This window comes from Bacillus rossius, chromosome 15 (genome assembly GCF_032445375.1).
Source record: "Bacillus rossius redtenbacheri isolate Brsri chromosome 15, Brsri_v3, whole genome shotgun sequence".
NCBI classification, from domain to species: domain Eukaryota; kingdom Metazoa; phylum Arthropoda; class Insecta; order Phasmatodea; family Bacillidae; genus Bacillus; species Bacillus rossius.
Window position 1 is genome coordinate 12,498,937 of NC_086342.1, and position 20,221 is coordinate 12,519,157.

The window sequence follows — 20,221 nt, forward strand, 5'->3', positions numbered from 1 at the left end:
AAAAAAATTCAATACTATAATATTTATTTGTGAATAAACATTTAGTTTTATAGAGAATAATTTTAATTTTTAAACACTTAGATGGTTTACTGCATTAAATATTATAAAAAGTTGGAAATCATTTTCTTGTTTAAATGGGAATAATGGTAAATGCAAAAATTACATTCAGTAACTTGTAAAATTTTTTCTGCCTCGGGAAATTAAGAACTTTTATTGAATTTGGATTGCAATTACGTGGTTATCGTATACATTGTCCATTCAGAGGCAATAGCAGAGATAAAAATTGCCATTAGTTAGTCCAAAGTCTCGCATAAAATTACTAGGTACCTTGTTGGCCAATTTAAAAAGGAAAACATTCTGCTGACATAGCATATATAATATTTTTAATAATGCATCAACAGTATTTTGACACACTGCTTCGTGAGTTTTCTTTTCATTTAGTGCAAAACGTCCACATTAGAAACATTCAAGTAAAATTTTTATAATGTTTGCATCGGACGTTCCTTTGAGTCTCGATGATTTTGTGCTACTTATTGCTTAAAAATATTTTGTGTACATATACAAGCAAACCTTCCACGTTCACTCAAAATTTACGTTAATGACTGGGAATAGTTATTGGTTTACCGGACAATGATACACATATTACATAAAGACCATCTATACAAGAAAACTATATATTATAACGACTAAGCAGTTTTCGCTTTTCCACCCTTGTGTAATGAACTGTACATCTTCGAAACATACCCCATCAAAGTGAAGCGATATGTTTGTACGTAACTACAAGGATCGGGGAACATTATCATATAAAATTAACTTAACGAACTTCACAATAACCTAACTGACAACAACCATTTTAAATGTTCTTAGCAATATTACGATTGTTTGTAACAGTTAGACCAATTTACCATTTATTTAAAAATTATAATAAACCCGCATAATTAATGCTTTCAGTTATTGGTATTTACAACAGAGAAAAATACATTTGAATGAATTCCCAAGTTTTAAATTTTAACCATACTTTTTATTGACGCAAAAATGAATAATTTTCAACACAGCTAGTGAGTTAGAGGCAGATTAATACAGCCGAAAAAGGAGGTTTCCTGTATGGCCTTTTGGCCCAACTATTGCCCTTTAGATAACTACTGAAAGAGGATGAATTAAATAATGATGCAATTCTCAACAGGACATTTAAAAAGAAAGGTAAAATTTATTTGCACATCACAAGAGGTCACGTCAGAAGCCAATTGGCTGTGTGAAACTATCGTCCAAAGCCAGTCCGCCACTACTCTGAGTGTTAACACACCGTTATGCACAAAGGATTAGATTTGTTCATCACCATAGCTCTCCGATCCTGAATTTTGTGTGTTTTTGTGTGTTTTTAAACCATTTTACACAAAAAAATAATACCCACTTTTTGATGCTTGTTTCCAAATTTAAATAGGGTCATAAAATAAGAAGCAAGAACCATAAAAAACTGTGTCTTGATCTAACAATAAAAATAAGTTTCATAATTATATATTATAATCAGCATAGTACATGTTGGTATTTAATAATGCCTGTCTTGTAACATACATTAAAATGTTTTTCATTTTTATTATGCCTTAATGGGATTTTTCCTTCAAAATGTTTGTTGTTGGCACAATTTTGCACTTAAAAATTGTACTTTATTTATATTTAATTTACTATTCTCGTTCACTGTTTGTGTTTATCAAAATTGGATAAGCGAATTGATTATCAATACAGTTACTTAAGCAAAGTTTTAAACTGAATTTGTATGAAATTTGGATTATAAAACAAGTAGATGGATGCATTCGGTACAAAACAAATTTTTCTTAGTGACTATGCTCTTGCTTTTAAGTACGCGTAAACAAGCGTCAAATAATTTTAAAGAAAGCTAAACTTGTCTACGTTTGTGTAAGTTTAATTATTATCTAACTTTCCCGAAATCTCACAACTTGATCGTTCTCTCGAAGAACATTCAGCAGTTAATCTATAGACTAGTTGTGTACTGTGCAACATTTAGATACGCACAACCTGAACTTGGGCAGTAATACATCCTTTGTGCATAAAAATTTGCTTTTTAAGGGCGCCGTCTGATCGGGGTGTATGTGTGTTAGTGAGGCGGAATGATAAGTGCGACGCTCGCTGGTGCTTCCAGTGCGGTATCACCTCTAAGCGCAAGGCTCTGAACTGGCGCACAGTCTTCTCGTCGTCACAGGAAAACTTTGAAATCTGACCGGTGACCGTAACATTATATGGCCGAGAAATGAAGGTAAAGGTGTAATGCAAGTCCCTTAAGTGCTTTCAAGAATCTGTACCGGTTGTTTTACGGCTAAACATTACTCCGAAAAAAAGCCTTTTAGCCATTTTCACTCTTCTAAAAACACAGTTCAAAAACTAAATCCAAAATTCGAATTACTCTTCGGCCCTCAGCAAATTCTTAAACGCTTTCCGTAAACAAACTCCACTCAAATATCTCGAGTAGTTTTGAAATCGCGTTGTTTTCCCCGAAGCTTTGCGCACCGTGTGTGTGCCCGGGTAAGCGGATCCCTTAAGAGAAATTCAAGTTTAGGCTGTTATTTCTTTTACATAAAAATATACTGCAGCTCCAGATATCGTATTTTTCCAACTTACTCTCCATTCACATAAAACTCTGATTTGGTAACAAGTAACTAGTATTTATATTACAATAAAAAATGATTGTTTTCTTACATTCTGAAATCACTCCCAAAAATATTATCCTGTCATCTAGAGGATCCCAAATATTGTGCGTTCTATTATGTTCTTTAAATCTAGATATTTCATTGGAAGGGTTGAAAACGTTAAGGGCTCTCTCTACTTTATTATCTCTTCTTAGAAACTAAAAACTTCCAAAACAACCATGGTAATATCAGAAAGGCAGTTTAAGGCATCTTCATAAAGTTGGCTGAAAAATTTTCAACTTCAGTTAGGGAAGAACTTGTTTTAAAATTCCTAGATAGTAATAACATGTCCGGTACCAACTTTTGCTAACGGAATACGCTTTGAATTACATTCCAAGATATTTAACTGGTACCACATTTGCTATGCTTCAAATGTTAATGAAACTTGACTACAAGACGTTAACAATTTTTTTTTTACCTTTACAAAACCTCTAAACTCACTAAATACAGTTGTTTCAAGGTTTTTGATGGTTTCGCAAGAAAAAAATTAAATTTGTAAGTGAATTTTGGATTAATTTTCATCACATTCTTTGATCTTTCTGACAACTAAAGAGAAAGCCCTTAAAAGACACAGAAGGTTAACATGTAGACAAGATTTTTGATCTTACACAGGAGGAAATTTGCTACAGTAGGGACACAGTCAGTAGATAATTGAGAACAATATGAGTTAGAATATAAATTGTACTGAATAAATTAAATTTGTGAAGTATTCAGCATGCACAGTGAAACGACAGATACTTTGAAATGATGATTTGTAAAAAAAAACTGGACTGAAAATGCCAGAATGAATAAAGAGATAAAGTAATTAGCGTACTTCGGTTTGGGTTGGGGGGGGGGAGAATACAGTTTAAAACCACAGAAGTTAATTAATAATATAACATTGCCAATATTTTAAATCATTGCAGTAGTTATACTTTTTTAATTAAATATAATCATTCTTGTCTGTAAAGCTAATTAAGTGGCAAGTAAGATATTAGATATCCTAGGTTAAATCATTCTACTGTAATGTGAAAATTTGGATGTCTGTATGTTCATTACTTAAACACGTCTTTGAAAGTTAGCCAATTTGTAAGACATTTAAAAAAGAAATAGCCCGAAAGTTGAATTATTTTCTATTATACTTTTCATCCCTTAAAAAGGTACAGTTATTAAGGGCATAGCCATTAAAATTTATTTACAAAGTTAATGAATGATAACATGAGCCGTAATAGCGATTGCAATGGGGGATAGCGTACTGCCTATGTTAAAAGTTTCATTATATTGTCATTAAGTTTATTTGTTATAGTAAATCACATAAATAAACCAACTTTTTTAAGCTGTATATTGATGATCCTGCGAGTACGAGATATTTTCATGGCGATTCAAATAAATATTGATCTAGTTTTCATCAGAATGCTTTGCGACTGAAAGTAAATCGAATATGTCGACGACAGGTACAACAGTGCAAAGCGGTGAAAGACTGTTTTTGATTAGCATTGTGTAGGATGTTTAATCATAACAAATAACATTGAAATAGTTACTTTCTCTCAAAACAGTAATTGGTGTGCATAGTACAAGGCTCGATTAAAAAAGTAATGCCTCCAAGTCCATAACGTTTATTTTTTTTAACCCGAATTTCCAAATTCTTGCTGTAGCTGAAAACCACAAGTGTCCTCAATGCATGGTGGCACCGTGAACAGAAGTTTTTTTTGCACATGACACACGAGTGCAACTGTATTGGCGGAATATGCCTACTAAAAAATCTGTGTGGTTGAGAAATGTCAACAGCAAAAATTAAATATGATGTATGAATAAAATATTGAAACTCATTAAAAATAATAACCTAAATATAAAATTAATATTTTAATACTCTTAATTCGGAATTTATGGAATGGTGTGTTAACAGAGTGGCATATTAGCACAATGGAAAAATATTATACTATGGAACAATTTTTGACAGTGTTGAATTATCTTGGTGGCAATGAAATAAGCATGGCTGCCTGAGGCCATTAGCCCACTTTAGCTTCTGTATTTTTTTTTTTTTTTTTGTAATTTTAGCTTTGGCAAATAGTTCAGCAATTCCTGTTAATTAAAGTGTTTACCTTTATTTACTCTTTCATTTTTAATAGTTAAGTCTATCATTGTAACTTTTTAAAATTTGTTTTAGCTTTTACTTTTGTTAGTTTTAGTATTAATCTTTCAACGGACTATTTTTTGCATGCGGTGGCGGAGTGATTCACGGTGAAGTCAGAGGTCGACGTTGCTAGACGTACCTGAAATTGGGTACACATACCCAAATTACTATGTCTGTATCCAGTACCAGAGAAAATCCTCTCAGGTACGAAAATATACGCAAATTTTGGAAAAAAACAATATTGAACAATATTCACTTGGAGTGGAAAAACAGGCTTTGCCCTGACCATTACGCACTGAAATTAAAATTCCCTAACTTTCTGAAAAACATCCTAGGCTACACTATATTCCTAAGGATCTCTGGAGAATCAATAGGATCAAGTTGCAGATGGTATCAAGTAACCCCCCATATTTATATTACAGGTAATATTTACAATAATGTTACACAGACCTCAACTGTTAACCTGAAAATGCCACGTGGCTGGAATAACAGTATTCAACTATACCAAGTATACCATACAGCCACGACCTCAAACCTTGCGACATTCATCTCTTCCCAAAGATGAAAGAGCACCTTAAGGAACATAAAATTCATTACGACGACGAGGTAAAAGCTGCCATTCCAACCTGGTGTCGTCAACAACTACCCCAATTCTTCTCTGACAGGTTTGCCCGACCATTCACCTGAGGGTCATGTTGGAAAGCGCACAGTGCACAACGTAGAGGACACATGTAGCTTCAGGTACAACAGAAATGTTAAAAATCTATATAAATAAAATGTTGTTTGTTCAAAATCTTAAATCTCCGAAAGTTCTTCACCGATTGCTTTGAAATTGAACACAATGTTGCAGTCAAATATGCACGTGGTTTTACCTATGTCACACCTGTGACAGGTAAAAATATATATAAAAATATAGATAGGTAAAAACATAGATTTTAAATATTTTCATTGCTATAGAGTGACATATAAAGAGATATAGAGATATGTATATATAGATAGAAAATAGTGTGATATAGAGGGAGATATAAATATAGAGAGATAAAGAGAGATAGAGGTATATATATATATTAGATAGAGATATAGTGAGATAGAGAGAGAAAGGGAGATAGAGATGTAGTGAGATAGATGTAGATATATATTAGATAGATAGAGACAGAGAGATATAGATAGAGGTAGATATATATTAGATAAGAGATATAATGAGAGAGAAAGAAAGATAGAGAGATGCTTTGTATATGTGTACCTAATTAAAACAAATTACAAAAATTATTATTGAGGCATTGTAATGCAAGCCAGGCATTAGCTAGTCAGGTAATTAAAAAAAAAAAATTATGGCAATGGAGGCATTACTTCTCTATAAACCCCCCGTACTACATATTACATGAAAATATATGTTACTGCACATCCTGTTCACTCTTGGCAGAAAGTGAAACCACCCATACGCTAGGCCTCTGTTTTTAACGAATCTACAAAAGAGGTAAGGAGAAAGGCATCGACTTACGTGGCGACATCAGGACCGGTAGCTGCAGCGCTCCCGGTGGCTGACGTCAGCGAACGAACGGGAACAAGGAAGCTTGCAGTTTCACTGTGCCTGCGAGTCAGAGACCCAGGGGTTGGGGGAGGAGGAGGTCTCAGCTACAAGTTACTTGACGAACAAGTCTTTGAGGGTGGAGCAGAGCGACGTGTCGCAGGCGCCCGGAGACGCCGCCTCCTCCTCCTGCTGCTGCTGCTGGGGCTGTCGCGGCGGCGGCGGCGGAGGCGTCAGGGGCTTGCCCGGGGACGACCCCGGGGGCGGCGGGGACTCGCCCCCGCCCCCGCTGCCCCGCCGCGCCAGGAACACCTCGATGGCGCTGCCCAGCACCTGCGCGTCAACCACGGAGCCGCTCTTGCCGTCCCACACGACCCTGCGGTCGACGGGGGGCGGCTCCGCCTCCGGGGGCGGCTCCGCCGGCTCGGCGGCGGGGTCGTCCTTGAAGGTGACCAGCACGGGCGACTTGGCCGGCCTCTGGAGCAGCGCGGCGTCGGCGGACGCCTTGCGCGGCTGGTGGCGCTTGGCGAACCAGTTGGCGGGGGCGGGGGAGGGGGCGGCCGCCCCCGCCTTGGCCGCGGCCGCCGCCGCCGCCTTGCCGCCCCCGGCGAGCAGCATGGACACGTCAAAGCTGTTGGAGCGCAGGTCCTTGAGCTGCTTGTGCTTCTGGTCGCCGGGGGCGGCGGACGGCCTCCTGGCCGGGGGCGGCGGGGGCGGCGCCGCGGCGGGCTCGGGCTCGCGGCTGATCTCCTGCGCGGACGTCGCCAGCGACGACAGGATGGAGATGAGGTCGGTGTTGGAGCACACGATGCCCGCGGCGCCGCCGGGGGCGGCTGGGGAGGCGGCGCCGGAGGCGGGCGCCAGCTCGGAGGCGCGGCGGCGCGGCGGCACGGCGGGGGCGGCCAGGGTCGCCGCGAAGTCCGAGTAGCGGCGCGCGGCGTCGCACGACGGCCCGGCCTGCGGGGGCGGCTGCTGGTGGTAGCGCGTGGACGCCGCCCCCGCGTCCAGGGGCTGCACCTCGCACATCTTCTCCTGGCCGCCGGGCGCCTGCCACATCTTCAGGCGCACCTGCGCGCCGGCACCAGGCCCTCACAACCCCGGCACGGACTTCATGGTGGGAAGCCTACGATCTTTGAATATATAATATACTGTATAGAAGTCGCCAGCCCAGGTTCAAATTTCTAATACGGTTTTGAGGTAGTTGGTTAATTCACCGCCGCAATCGCCACCATCTCTAGGGCATCGACTTGTGGTGGTCCCTAGCGGACAAGTGTCGAACTCTTCAAACACCCCTTCCCCCTCCCGTTGAACGACCTTGAGCTGCAGTGAATGATGGGTGGGTGGGGGGTGCGGGGAATGACAGCGGGCGACAGTGCTGCGCTCTAACGTGTAAATAACAACCTAAGACGATACAGGGCGTTACGGCAGCGCCCTGCAGCGGTGAAGTTCCCAAGCTGCTCATAATACGCTCCTGAAAAACGTAGAGTAAATCCTATCCACTCGCGACTTCTATACAGTATATATTATATTCAAAGCTACGATTCACTCATCCTTCTGTACATACCCGAATACTCACGTTGGCAAGCCTTCCTTTCACAGACGAGAGAGCCAAACCCGATGTTTCCCAAGTTCACGTTCGCTATTTTTTTCCGTACCACAACAGGTGTAATTTATTTGGGGGGGGGGGGAGGGGGGGAAATTCGCGGGCATTTATTCTCCAAATGCGCCGGTTTAACTTATATGATGTCATTCTTAAAATTAGCAAGAAGTAATTATAAATACTTTAAAACATTGTTGATGGTTGGTTATATTACGTAAGTATAGCTAAATTAAAATTACTGTAAAATCATTTTATGGTTGCTTAGCAAATAACTTTTTAATATGTAGCTACCAAGCGCTAGGAAACCGTTTACATGATTTCACAGTAATTTTAATGTTGCTATCCTAACCAAATCAACCGTCCACAATGTTTTAAAGTATTTATAATGTAGCTAACCTAACCTAATTGACCATTAGTTATCATGAGTTGTATATTTATTTACAATGAACAAAAAAAAAAAACGAAGATGCAAAATCGTTCGTTTGGCTCTCTCGTCTGTTGAAAGAAGGCTTGCCAACGTGAGTATTCGGGTATGTCCAGAAGGATGAGTGAATCGTAGGCTTCCCCTTCAATGGTATCCCGAGATCACCCAGCCATGAGCAGGAACGGTATCTTTCCAATAGAATAACATTTCTGGAGGGCGGGGGTTATGACCAACATCAATTAGGCCAAGCCATGTCACATATTTAACGTAAGGGTTACATTTATCATCCTATCACGTTACGCCTGTTTGTACTCAGCTCAGAATATGACAAAATGTTTAAACATTTGAGCCATTTAATTTTTTTTAAATGCTTAAGCTTTATGTGTAAAATTTAAATTCATGATAGGTCTCTTAAAAAAATAATTATTTTGATCATCGAGTCACCTTTAACAGCATGCAAGGTGACAAAAACCTTTGACAAAAATATAAATTTCGATATAAAAATTGCAGGAATAATTTTGACAAAAAAAATGTTGTATTAGACTGAGCCTTAAAGCCCAGACTTACACGCCATGCTGATTTGTCAGTTTTTCCATCATTTCCTTCATTTGAAGGCTATTTCTAAAATTTGATCTCGAATATGTACCTCAATATTTTCAACAGATATTCATTTATTGTTTGTTATATCATTCTTGTGAAAAGGTCGTGCAAGTTTTCTTAACTATCGTCACTTTAGCAAATTTTATACCCATAGGTGCATACATTTTGAAAATGTGCATTACAGTACAACAAATACAAATGAATTAAAAATTTATGAATATCCCTTTAAAAAAATATAACGATGGATAAAAATGGCGGTGGAGTGTCTGGGCAATCCGCCTTGGAGGAGCCGGGGCGCGAACCCGGGTCATACAAGTCACAAGGCAGGCGCTCTACCCCAGAACCAGAGTGGTAGAGCGGATACTTGCAGTCTTCTTAACACTGACATTATGTTATTCCACGAGTTTACTGTAGTTTCGTGTGTCCTTAACACTTGCCATAAGCGTTAGAAGTGAAACCTCACACATGAGACGGATAGCAAATATGTAGGATACTCTAATAATGTTTTCAGAAAAGCGTAACCATACGTTGAAAATACGTACAGGGCCGGTGCAAGGTAAATTGGCGCCCTAGGCGAAAAACCTTAATGCCCCCCCCCCCCCCCACGCCACTGCCGGACACCACCAAAAAAAATTGTCCTTGCCTCAAAAAATACACCACGTAAGCCTAATATTTTGTCAACAATCAAATGTAAGCAGGCTTGTGTTCTTTTTTTTTACTTATTACAAATCATAAACAAGGTCACCGTGGACTTTAAATAATTACTAGTATCAATATAAACATTCCAAACTGTTAGCAAAAATCCATTTTCATCTAGTTTCAATAATCGTTAAACATGTTGTATGAGCTGTTATGTGTCGTGCTGCGCCGCCCCCAGCTACTTGGCGCCCTAGGCGGTCACCTAGTTCGCCTATATGGACGCGCCGGCCCTGAATAATACGTGTACGTATGCGTGTACGCACCTTGCGCGCGGCTTTGATCTCCGCGATGTCGTCCATGATGTCGAGCTGCAGGTTGAAGGTGCTGCCGCCGCCCGCCGCGGTGGAGGCGGTGGACGGCGGCGGCGGCGGCACGGCCGAGCACGAGTCCCGGCGCGGCGGCAGCACGCGGCAGCAGCCGCCCCCGGCCCCGGCCGCCGCCGACGGGAAGACGGCGATGGACTCGCGCCGCCCCCGGCCGAACATGATGGAGGTGGGCGGCGCGCGCGATATGGTCACCACCGAGTGGCGGCGGCGGCCGCCGGACTCGGGGGCGGGCGTCGACGACAAGGTGGCGAGGAACGCCGCCTCCCGCCCGCCCGCCGCCCCCGGGTCGGCGCCGTGTTCCGACAGCCGCCGCACCTTCGCAAGCGGCGGCAGACACGCTTCTTTGTCAGTGGCGTAGCCAGGATTTGTGTATGGGGGGTGTTAAGAAGCATGCAGCCCCCCCCCCCCCCCACCGCCCCCACGGTATTAAAGCAGAGGGTCCGGGGGTCCTCCCCCGGGAAAATTTGGATTTCAAGGTGTAAAATAGTGCTATTTAGCTATTTGTCGCTAAGGGGGGGGGGGTTTATTTGAACCCCTAACCCCCCCCCCCTCTGGATACGCCCCTGTTCTCAGTTAAGATGTTTTGGAAACCACAACGACGAAAGCGCAGACTAACACAGTATAAATGATTACTAAGAGAACAGTTGCGGCGTTTCGGGAAATATATATCTATTCCCTTCTTAAGGCACAAACAGACTGAGGTTTATCATGACATACAGTTTAATGAGTAATGATTAGAGACCCGGAAAAAATTCGCGGATTCATTTCACGATATGCTAGAATCCAAACAACTGTATCTTTATATTGCTTCTGTGATTGGCTTACAGTTTATCTGAAGGACTTTGAGCCAATGGAAAAACCCTCAACCAAAAATGTATCGAATCGCAAGCGTCCCAGTCGACAAGTGTCACGAGTCAATAGCCAATGAGCAGGTGGCATTTGCCTGAGTATGTAGGGGGTTGTGGAGTCTATCCTAGAGGTCATCCAAAGCGCGAATTTTTCCGGTCTCTAGTAATGATTAGAGACCCGGAAATTTCGCGGATTCTTCTGGCCTCAGGATAGAATTCAAAGTTATAGGTGTGCTCGACCCATGTTTACTTTCCAATTGGTTGATTTCTTAGCGAGAACATTTTTATCCTTGTTATTTGGCACTACCTGATTCGCTTTCTTCTCTTCTAGCTGGCCATCATTGGCTCACGGTCGTAGACGGGCGTGTCCAAACAACTGCGTGCCAATCATGAACACAGTGCGAGAGTGTGAAGTTTTGCATTCTAGCTTGCGACTAAATGAATCCGCGAAATTTCTGGGTCTCTAGTAATGGCGTATGTCCGAAACTAAATCTTGATATTATTTACCTATTATTTAAAATGTTGTTTGTCAGTGGAAATTTTATTTAATGAACTACACTGAATTTGTTTATATTCACATAGATACTGACTTTCATTAAACAGATTTGTGTTTTGTTTTGTTTTATGTGTATATTTGTTAACACTTCTGTTAACAAGGCACAGGTACTAGTGCAGAGAAGCTTATTCAAAAGAGGAACCTGTTTCTGTAACAATAAGTGTCAAGAGCGTAGTAAAAAAAAGGGGGGGGGGGGAAGTAGGGTTGCCAGATTTATTTAGACAAAGAATTTTATTATACAAGAATTACAATGCCAGGAATTTCAAAAAGTACTTAAGGGATCGTTAACTAACCTAAAAATGTATTTTCAAGCATTATCTTTGTAAAAGAGTTTCCGGAGGAGGGACTGGCTTCTGCCCTCCCCTTCCACAAATACTTTCTACACCCATGGTAAATGTGTAAACAACATCACATGTAGTTACACGCATTAGTACACGATATACTCAAAAGACGTGAATTAAAATGTTGGAGACCGTAATTTTTGATAGTTGTAAGTACTTATAATATTAGATGTCAATAATTTTTCAAGACATGAGATGATAGCTTACATGGAGTACTATAGTCTGAAACTATGTATTTGTACTGTTATGCAATAATCGTACACTCACGCCTGTAGCATAAGGAATCACTACAAAGCAATCTGAAGATGAGAAAAGATAGATAAATTTGCTGTCACCACGAAATGTGTTGGAGGTTGAATATTTAATAATAATAATAATAATAATAATGCTTAAAAGATATTATTATTTTTATCATTTCTAGTTCTGTCATGGCGATTCCTGCGTTTTAAAAGAGTCAGAAGGGAAAGGGGGTTTCCCCCACCCTTCCCAACCAATGGGGAGACAGACTAAGATTCATTGATCCCCGATCAGCACCCGAACATACGCAAGTTCCCAACACTTCCGCTCGAGCGACTTTGCTGTCGGAATAAAAGAAAAAATAATAATATATCACTTTGCGAGAGTTCATGAACTGTTAAGATTTTAGCATTTTTAAATGTCGCTGAAATAACGAATTTTTTTTAAATTTTTATTTTTATAATGGTTCCTATTTATGTAAAACGCCAAATTTAATCTACCTTTTACTTTTATAACAGTGGGATAAATAAGAACAAAAAAAAAATCTGAAGTTGCACGAACGGGGATTGATTGTGAGTCTTGACTCGGGGCGTGTGAATAGTGGGGGTTCTATCTGCCAATCGCCGACCAATGGCGGCTGCTCATTTCCTCGCGATATCCGGACCCAGGAACCGGGGCGAGGAAACACGAACCGCTGCAAAACTGCGACCAGAAGATGTTCGTGTTGCCATGGATTGGGGGGGGGGGGGGGAAGCAGAGAATATTAACATTCCTCGTGGGGCTGGCAAAACCGTGTTCTCAACACCTGAACACCTATGCTTATAAAGGCACGTCTACATCAGTGTCCGAACCTGCACGTTGTCAGTGTCCTTATGCTAACGTGAACGACGTCACTTTGTCCCACGGAAAAAAAAATGAAACCTGTCTTAAAAATTGCGATGTCCAACGTCGGAATCAACTGATTTCTGAAGTACTCACCAGAGCGCAGTAAATATAGAGCGCCAAAAGAAAAAAAATTTCGCTTGTTTTTTTTTTTTTATGCGTTGTAAAATGAGTGCGCAGCTAGTTTTGAATATTCATTAAACTTGTGGAAGTTGTGGGGATCTATTTGGGAATCCTTCTTTTCACAGACGAGAGAGCCAAACACCCGATCGTGCATCTTCGGTTTTTTTTTTGGTTCATTGTAAATAAATATGGCGGGGTTGATAAAAGGATACTAATGGTCAATTAGGTTAGGTTAGCTACATTATAAATACTTTAAAACATTGTGGACGGTTGATTTGGTTAGGATAGCTACATAAAAGATACGGAAAAAAAAACATGAACTTCGGGGAACTTTGGGTTTTAGCTCTCTCGTCTGTGAAAAGAAGACTTCCCGATTTATTTAGCTTGTAAGTAAATACTAAAAAATGAATTTCTAAGAACACTGCAAAAATTTAATTCGTGCGTTCGGCCTTTGAAAAGCGCCGGTCGTGAACGTTAAACTTATAATACGAAACTCGGACACGAAGTTTAACGTAGAATTCTTTAAAATATGGCCGAGCGTGATAAATGTAGGTACTTACTGATAAAGACAATATTTGCTTTTCGTTAAGAAATTTCTGGACGCGAATCACACATATACTTTCTGTGCCCGCCGCTAGAATTCGCTGCCTGAATCGTAAACGTTGCTTGCTACCAACACGCGCAGATAGCAGCAAGAAACAATAGAAACAGCTCTGATAACAGTGAAAAAGACTTGAAAAATATACGGAATTTGACCTGATTTTCGACAAGGAATTTTATTAAACTACTGCTCATCTTGTTAAAATTCATTAAACTGTTAATACTATAAAGTTTCCGCTCACGTTAGATGACAATAAATTATAACATATAGTTTTAAAGGATAATTGCACTATTATAATGTTTAAATTTTTAATACCCATGAAAATTAAAAGACATTCATTTCCTATAAAAGGTTATAGGCCTATCTAGTATGAAAAAATCAATCCAATGGACGGAGCTATGCATATAATAACATTATAGCAATAAGATAAACAAATAAAATGTGTTCATCTATATTTGCTGAAATCAAAATTAGTATAATACAGTAATCTGTTATTTAAAAAAAATTCCAGTGACGAGGATTCAACCACATCAAAAATTAACATTTAAAATTATCAACCGCGCGTTCTATCACTGCGCTACCGAGACTAAAGAAGTATTTAGGAGACTGTGCATTAAGTTTATGCGCTGTGCGATGAGGGAAAACGCGATGGCGCATGTCCAAGAATTTGTGTCAAGTGAAGGTAGTGTAGTATGTTTGAAGTAGGTGTAAACATATACAAAGCTTACTTAGTTAATTAAAATTTATCAACTGTGCGATCAGGGAAAACGCGATGGCACATGTCCAAGAATTTGTGTCACGTGAAGGTAGTGTAGTATGTACACAAAAATTTCTTAGTGTATTAAAGTTTATCCGCTGTGCGATGAGGGAAAAAGCGATGGCGTACGTCCAAGAATTTGTGTCAAGTGAAGGTAGTGTAGTATGTACACAAAGCTTTCTCAGTTTATTAAAGTCTATCCGCTGTGCGATCAGGGAAAACGCGATGGCACATGTCCAAGAATTTGTGTCAAGTGAAGGTAGTGTAGTATGTACACAAAGCTTTCTCAGTTTATTAAAGTTTATCCGCTGTGCGATCAGGGAAAACGCGATGGCGCATGTCCAAGAATTTGTGTCACGTGAAGGTAGTGTAGTATGTACACAAAGCTTTCTCAGTTTATTAAAGTTTATCCATTGTGCGATCAGGGAAAACGCGATGGCACATGTCAAGTGAAGGTAGTGTAGTTTATGAAAGGTTATCCGCTGTGCGATGGCGCTTATGTCAACGGAGAGAGAGCACCCACCTGGCTGGCCGTGATCCCCGAAGTGCACTGCGGCGTGGGCAGCGACCTCTTGCGCATGTCGCGGTACGGCGACAGCAGCTCCGGGTTGAGCAGGGGAGAGCCCTCCACCTCCAGGCCGGAGGGCGGGTTCCCGGGAGACGGGCCCGAGCCGGAGTCCTCGTCGTCCGTGGCGCCCGACTCCTCCACCACGATCAGCGGCTCCGACTGCTGCGGCAGCGGCGTGTACGAGGCTCGCCTCATCGTCCTGCGCACACACCACCTGTCCGTCACTACCCGTCACCTCCCGTCACGGCTCTCTCTCTCTGCGTGCCATGTCTGTGACACGCCTTCATCTCCTTCGACGACAGCTCTCTATCTAAATTACACCTGGTCTCTACGTGACCAACACCTGCCATGTCTGTAACACACCACTCCTTCGACGACAGCTCTCTATCTAAATTACACCTGGTCTCTACGTGACCAACACCTGCCATGTCTGTAACACACCACTCCTTCGACGACAGCTCTCTATCTAAATTACACCTGGTCTCTACGTGACCAACACCTGCCATGTCTGTAACACACCACTCCTTCGACGACAGCTCTCTATCTAAATTACACCTGGTCTCTACGTGACCAACACCTGCCATGTCTGTAACACACCACTCCTTCGACGACAGCTCTCTATCTAAATTACACCTGGTCTCTACGTGACCAACACCTGCCATGTCTGTAACACGCCATCATCTCCTTCGACGACAGCTCTCTATCTATATTACACCTAGTCTCTACGTGACAAACACCTGCCATGTCTGTAACACGCCTTCATCTCCTTCGACGACAGCTCTCTATCTAAATTACACCTAGTGTCTACGTGACCAACACCTGCCATGTCTGTGACACGCCATCATCTCCTTCGACGACAGCTCTCTATCTATATTACACCTAGTCTCTACGTGACAAACACCTGCCATGTCTGTAACACGCCTTCATCTCCTTCGACGACAGCTCTCTATCTAAATTACACCTAGTGTCTACGTGACCAACACCTGACATGTCTGTAACACGCCTTAATCTCCTTCGACGACAGCTCTCTATCTAAATTACACCTAGTCTCTACGTGACCAACACCTGCCATGTCTGTGACACGCCTTCATCTCCTTCGACGACAGCTCTCTATCTAAATTACACCTAGTCTCTACGTGACAAACACCTGCCATGTCTGTAACACGCCATCATATCCTTCGACGACAGCTCTCTATCTAAATTACACCTAGTGTCTACGTGACCAACAACTACCTTGTCTGTAACAAACCTTCATCTCCTTCGACGACAGCTCTCTATCTAAATTACACTTGGTCTCTACGTGACCAACACCTGACATGTCTGTAATACACCTTCATCTCCTTCGACGACAGCTCTCTATCTAAATTACATTTGGTCTCTACGTGACCAACACCTGCCATGTCTGTGACACACCTTCATCTCCTTCGACGACAGCTCTCTATCTAAATTACACCTAGTGTCTACGTGACCAACACCTGCCATGTCTGTGACACGCCATCATCTCCTTCGACGACAGCTCTCTATCTATATTACACCTAGTCTCTACGTGACAAACACCTGCCATGTCTGTAACACGCCTTCATCTCCTTCGACGACAGCTCTCTATCTAAATTACACCTAGTGTCTACGTGACCAACACCTGACATGTCTGTAACACGCCTTAATCTCCTTCGACGACAGCTCTCTATCTAAATTACACCTAGTCTCTACGTGACCAACACCTGCCATGTCTGTGACACGCCTTCATCTCCTTCGACGACAGCTCTCTATCTAAATTACACCTAGTCTCTACGTGACAAACACCTGCCATGTCTGTAACACGCCATCATATCCTTCGACGACAGCTCTCTATCTAAATTACACCTAGTGTCTACGTGACCAACAACTACCTTGTCTGTAACAAACCTTCATCTCCTTCGACGACAGCTCTCTATCTAAATTACACTTGGTCTCTACGTGACCAACACCTGACATGTCTGTAATACACCTTCATCTCCTTCGACGACAGCTCTCTATCTAAATTACATTTGGTCTCTACGTGACCAACACCTGCCATGTCTGTGACACACCTTCATCTCCTTCGACGACAGCTCTCTATCTAAATTACACCTAGTCTCTACGTGACCAACACCTGCCATGTCTGTAACACGCCATCATCTCCTTCGACGACAGCTCTCTATCTGAATTACACCTAGTGTCTACGTGACCAACAACTACCTTGTCTGTAACAAACCTTCATCTCCTTCGACGACAGCTCTCTATCTAAATTACACTTGGTCTCTACGTGACCAACACCTGACATGTCTGTAATACACCTTCATCTCCTTCGACGACAGCTCTCTATCTAAATTACATTTGGTCTCTACGTGACCAACACCTGACATGTCTGTAATACACCTTCATCTCCTTCGACGACAGTTCTCTATCTAAATTACACTTGGTCTCTACGTGACCAACAACTACCTTGTCTGTAACAAACCTTCATCTCCTTCGACGACAGCTCTCTATCTAAATTACACCTAGTCTCTATGTGACCATCAACTGCCATGTCTATAACATGTCTTCGGGACAGTAACATAGCTGTAATATGACACACCAACAGCTCCAGTATCACGTCACCACCACCAGTGACACAGATTTATCCTATAACGACACCTCTCTCTCATAATTACACGTAGTCTTTACATCACCAACAGCTGTCATGTTTATGCCACACCTTCATGACACTAACAGATCAAGTATCACATTAGAGCTCTCCTGTCGGTAACACTAAACCATCAATGACAGACAGCTCTCTCTAAATTATACCTAGTCTCTACGTAACCAACCACTGCCATGTCTATAACACACCTTCGTGACAGTAACACAGCTGTAATATGACACAAACAGCTCCTATCACGTCACCACCACTAGTGACACAGATTTATCCTATAACGACACCTTTAACGTTTATTTTATACATTAAATTTACCCTGAAAACACACCTTTATACCATTTCAACTCATCTAAAAACACATTTAACAACTTAATCCAGAAACGAAACTATGTATCGACCGTCAGTGAATTCTTAAATGCTTTTAGTAAACAGACCCCACTCGGATATCTGGAGTGGTTCTCAAATCACTTTATTTATCCTGAAGCTCTGCGCACAGCGTGTGTGTTCAGGTATTCGACGATAGTCGACCAGTCATAAGGGTATCACGGTCAGTGGCGGATGCCAGGATCGGGAGGAGGGGATCGGAGGGATATATCACCCCCCCTCCCTCACCGAAGTAATGAAATTTTTTTTCGATCTTCCGGTGAAGGCGATGTGTTAATTTTGGTGAAGTAGGTTAGATCATCACAACGCCAGGATCAAGCTACACAGGAAGTGACTCACGTTGAGACTGATTATTAGAGATCTGAAAAATTCGCGGGTTCATTCCGTGTTATGCTAAAATTCAAATAATTATACCTTAGTGCTGCTCCTGTCATTGGTTCACTGTTTAATCTGGAGGACTGAGGGCCAATCAGAGACCCTCACTCATAGAAGTGTCGAATCACAGGCCACCCAGTCCCAGACGTCTCACAAGTCAACAGCCAATGAACAGTTGGCATTTGCCCGAGTGTGTAGAGGATATTGGAGGTCATTGAACCCGCGAATTTTTCCGGTCTCTACTGATTATTTAACAGTCCAAACACCTTGTCGTCGAAATAAAAGTTTCTTGAATTTGAAATGTCTTTTTTTTCCAACTCTCCCACTGAATACCTGCATCTGCATCTGGACACACACAGTGGTCGAGTGTTTATAGCGTCGCAAGATCCGACCGTCGCAACCCACGCCCGTTATTTACTTACGTCTTGCTGGGGCAGGGGATCATGTTCGGGCCGGCGAGAGAGGAGCTGAGATCGGAAACCCTTCAGCACATCCATCCATCCCTCACTCTCCTCTTCTTCCACTACCCCCAACTGTTGAAGCCACGGCGATGGAGTCGACGTGTTTGTTCGGCGGAGAGGGGTCGCATGTGCCGTCGAGCGATCCCGTACACATCCCAAACCACGCCCCTCATCGTCCCCCCCCCCCCCCCATACACACACACACCAACCCAATGTCACTTGACCGCAACACGGAATCTGCTCCAGCGCACCGCTCGGGTTTGCTGGTGGGAGAAGATAGTTTCCGAAAGTACACAAGCCCCGACGACGCGCGTCAAACAGGCCCCGGGGCTGACACAACGAACACGCCCTCTCTCGCTTCGACGCAACTCTCAAGAGGAAGAGTGATCACTGTCCTTTTTTTTATTTTTTTTATTTTTTTTTACGTGAATACGTCTTTAAAATTGCTTCCACAGCGGGAGGCAATTAAAAAAAAAAACGAATGATAACAAAATCGAGGGATACAGTTGGTGTTGCAGCTACGTATCTTATCATCTCCAGCCAAAAATTTAATTACACCACCGGATAGCTAAATGATCAAAGAATTCGTTACGCTAAGTGAGGACTGTGAGGCATCGCGCGCGGTGGAGGGGGAAAGTGCTGCCATTCTGAGGTTATTTTGCTGCGTTTCGAGATTTCCATTTAGTTTAACTTTCGACTCGGAGAAGCTACGACGTTCGTTTGATTTTCAATCGTCAGCACCCGTCAAAATCTATCGTTTGCACATATAAAACATTGGTGTCAAATAGTTACAGTGAATATATATGGTGTTAAAAAAAACATGATTATAATATACATAAAATAGCGTATTTTATATTTTGTATTAAAAATATCACCTGTTACGTGCACGTATTCACGTACAACACACGGAAGTGTCCACGACACAGCCACACCCCATATTTTTATCCTTTTTTTTGCTGCTATTTATACAGCATGATTCACGAAAAGTTAACGCCGCTTTTAAAGCTTATTCTTTACATAGTTAACAAAATATTTCATATAAATGTGGGTACCATTCCCAATACTGACGTAGTAGTTCGACATATTGGAAATGCCTTGCAATGAACAACCTATTCCGCGTGAGGGTGGATGGAGAACTGAACAAACACGTGAGGAACTATTTGCATGCCGCTACGGTAAACAAAAACAGCCGTGCGCAGAGCTACGCACGGCAAAACGTGTGGTACGTAAGGCGCGTATGAGAGTATACAATAAAACTTTTTGACGTGATAACGTCTTATAAATCGATGAAAGCCGGCTGCACGCACGAAAAAGCTCGACTCATTGTCACGTTCCGCCTGAGCCGAGCGTGCAAGAACCGGCCAAACCACCGTGCGAGAAAATCTTCTACAATAGCAAACAGGTTAAGGCGGGCTTTTTAGAAGCAGCAATTTAATCTTT

General features: G+C 42.0%; 1 protein-coding gene across 1 annotated transcript; it reads right to left on the minus strand.

Moving 5' to 3' along the window:
• Nucleotides 1–5,457: 5,457 nt before the first annotated feature.
• On the minus strand, nt 5,458–15,100 carry LOC134539634 (zinc finger protein ZIC 5-like). Its single transcript, XM_063381820.1, has 4 exons — nt 14,861–15,100; nt 9,930–10,307; nt 6,589–7,411; nt 5,458–5,498 (listed from the first exon to the last, which is right to left on the minus strand). Exons 1-4 carry the CDS (start codon nt 15,098–15,100, stop codon nt 5,458–5,460), a joined length of 1,482 nt encoding a protein of 493 aa, XP_063237890.1.
• Between the last annotated feature and the right edge of the window lie 5,121 nt (nt 15,101–20,221).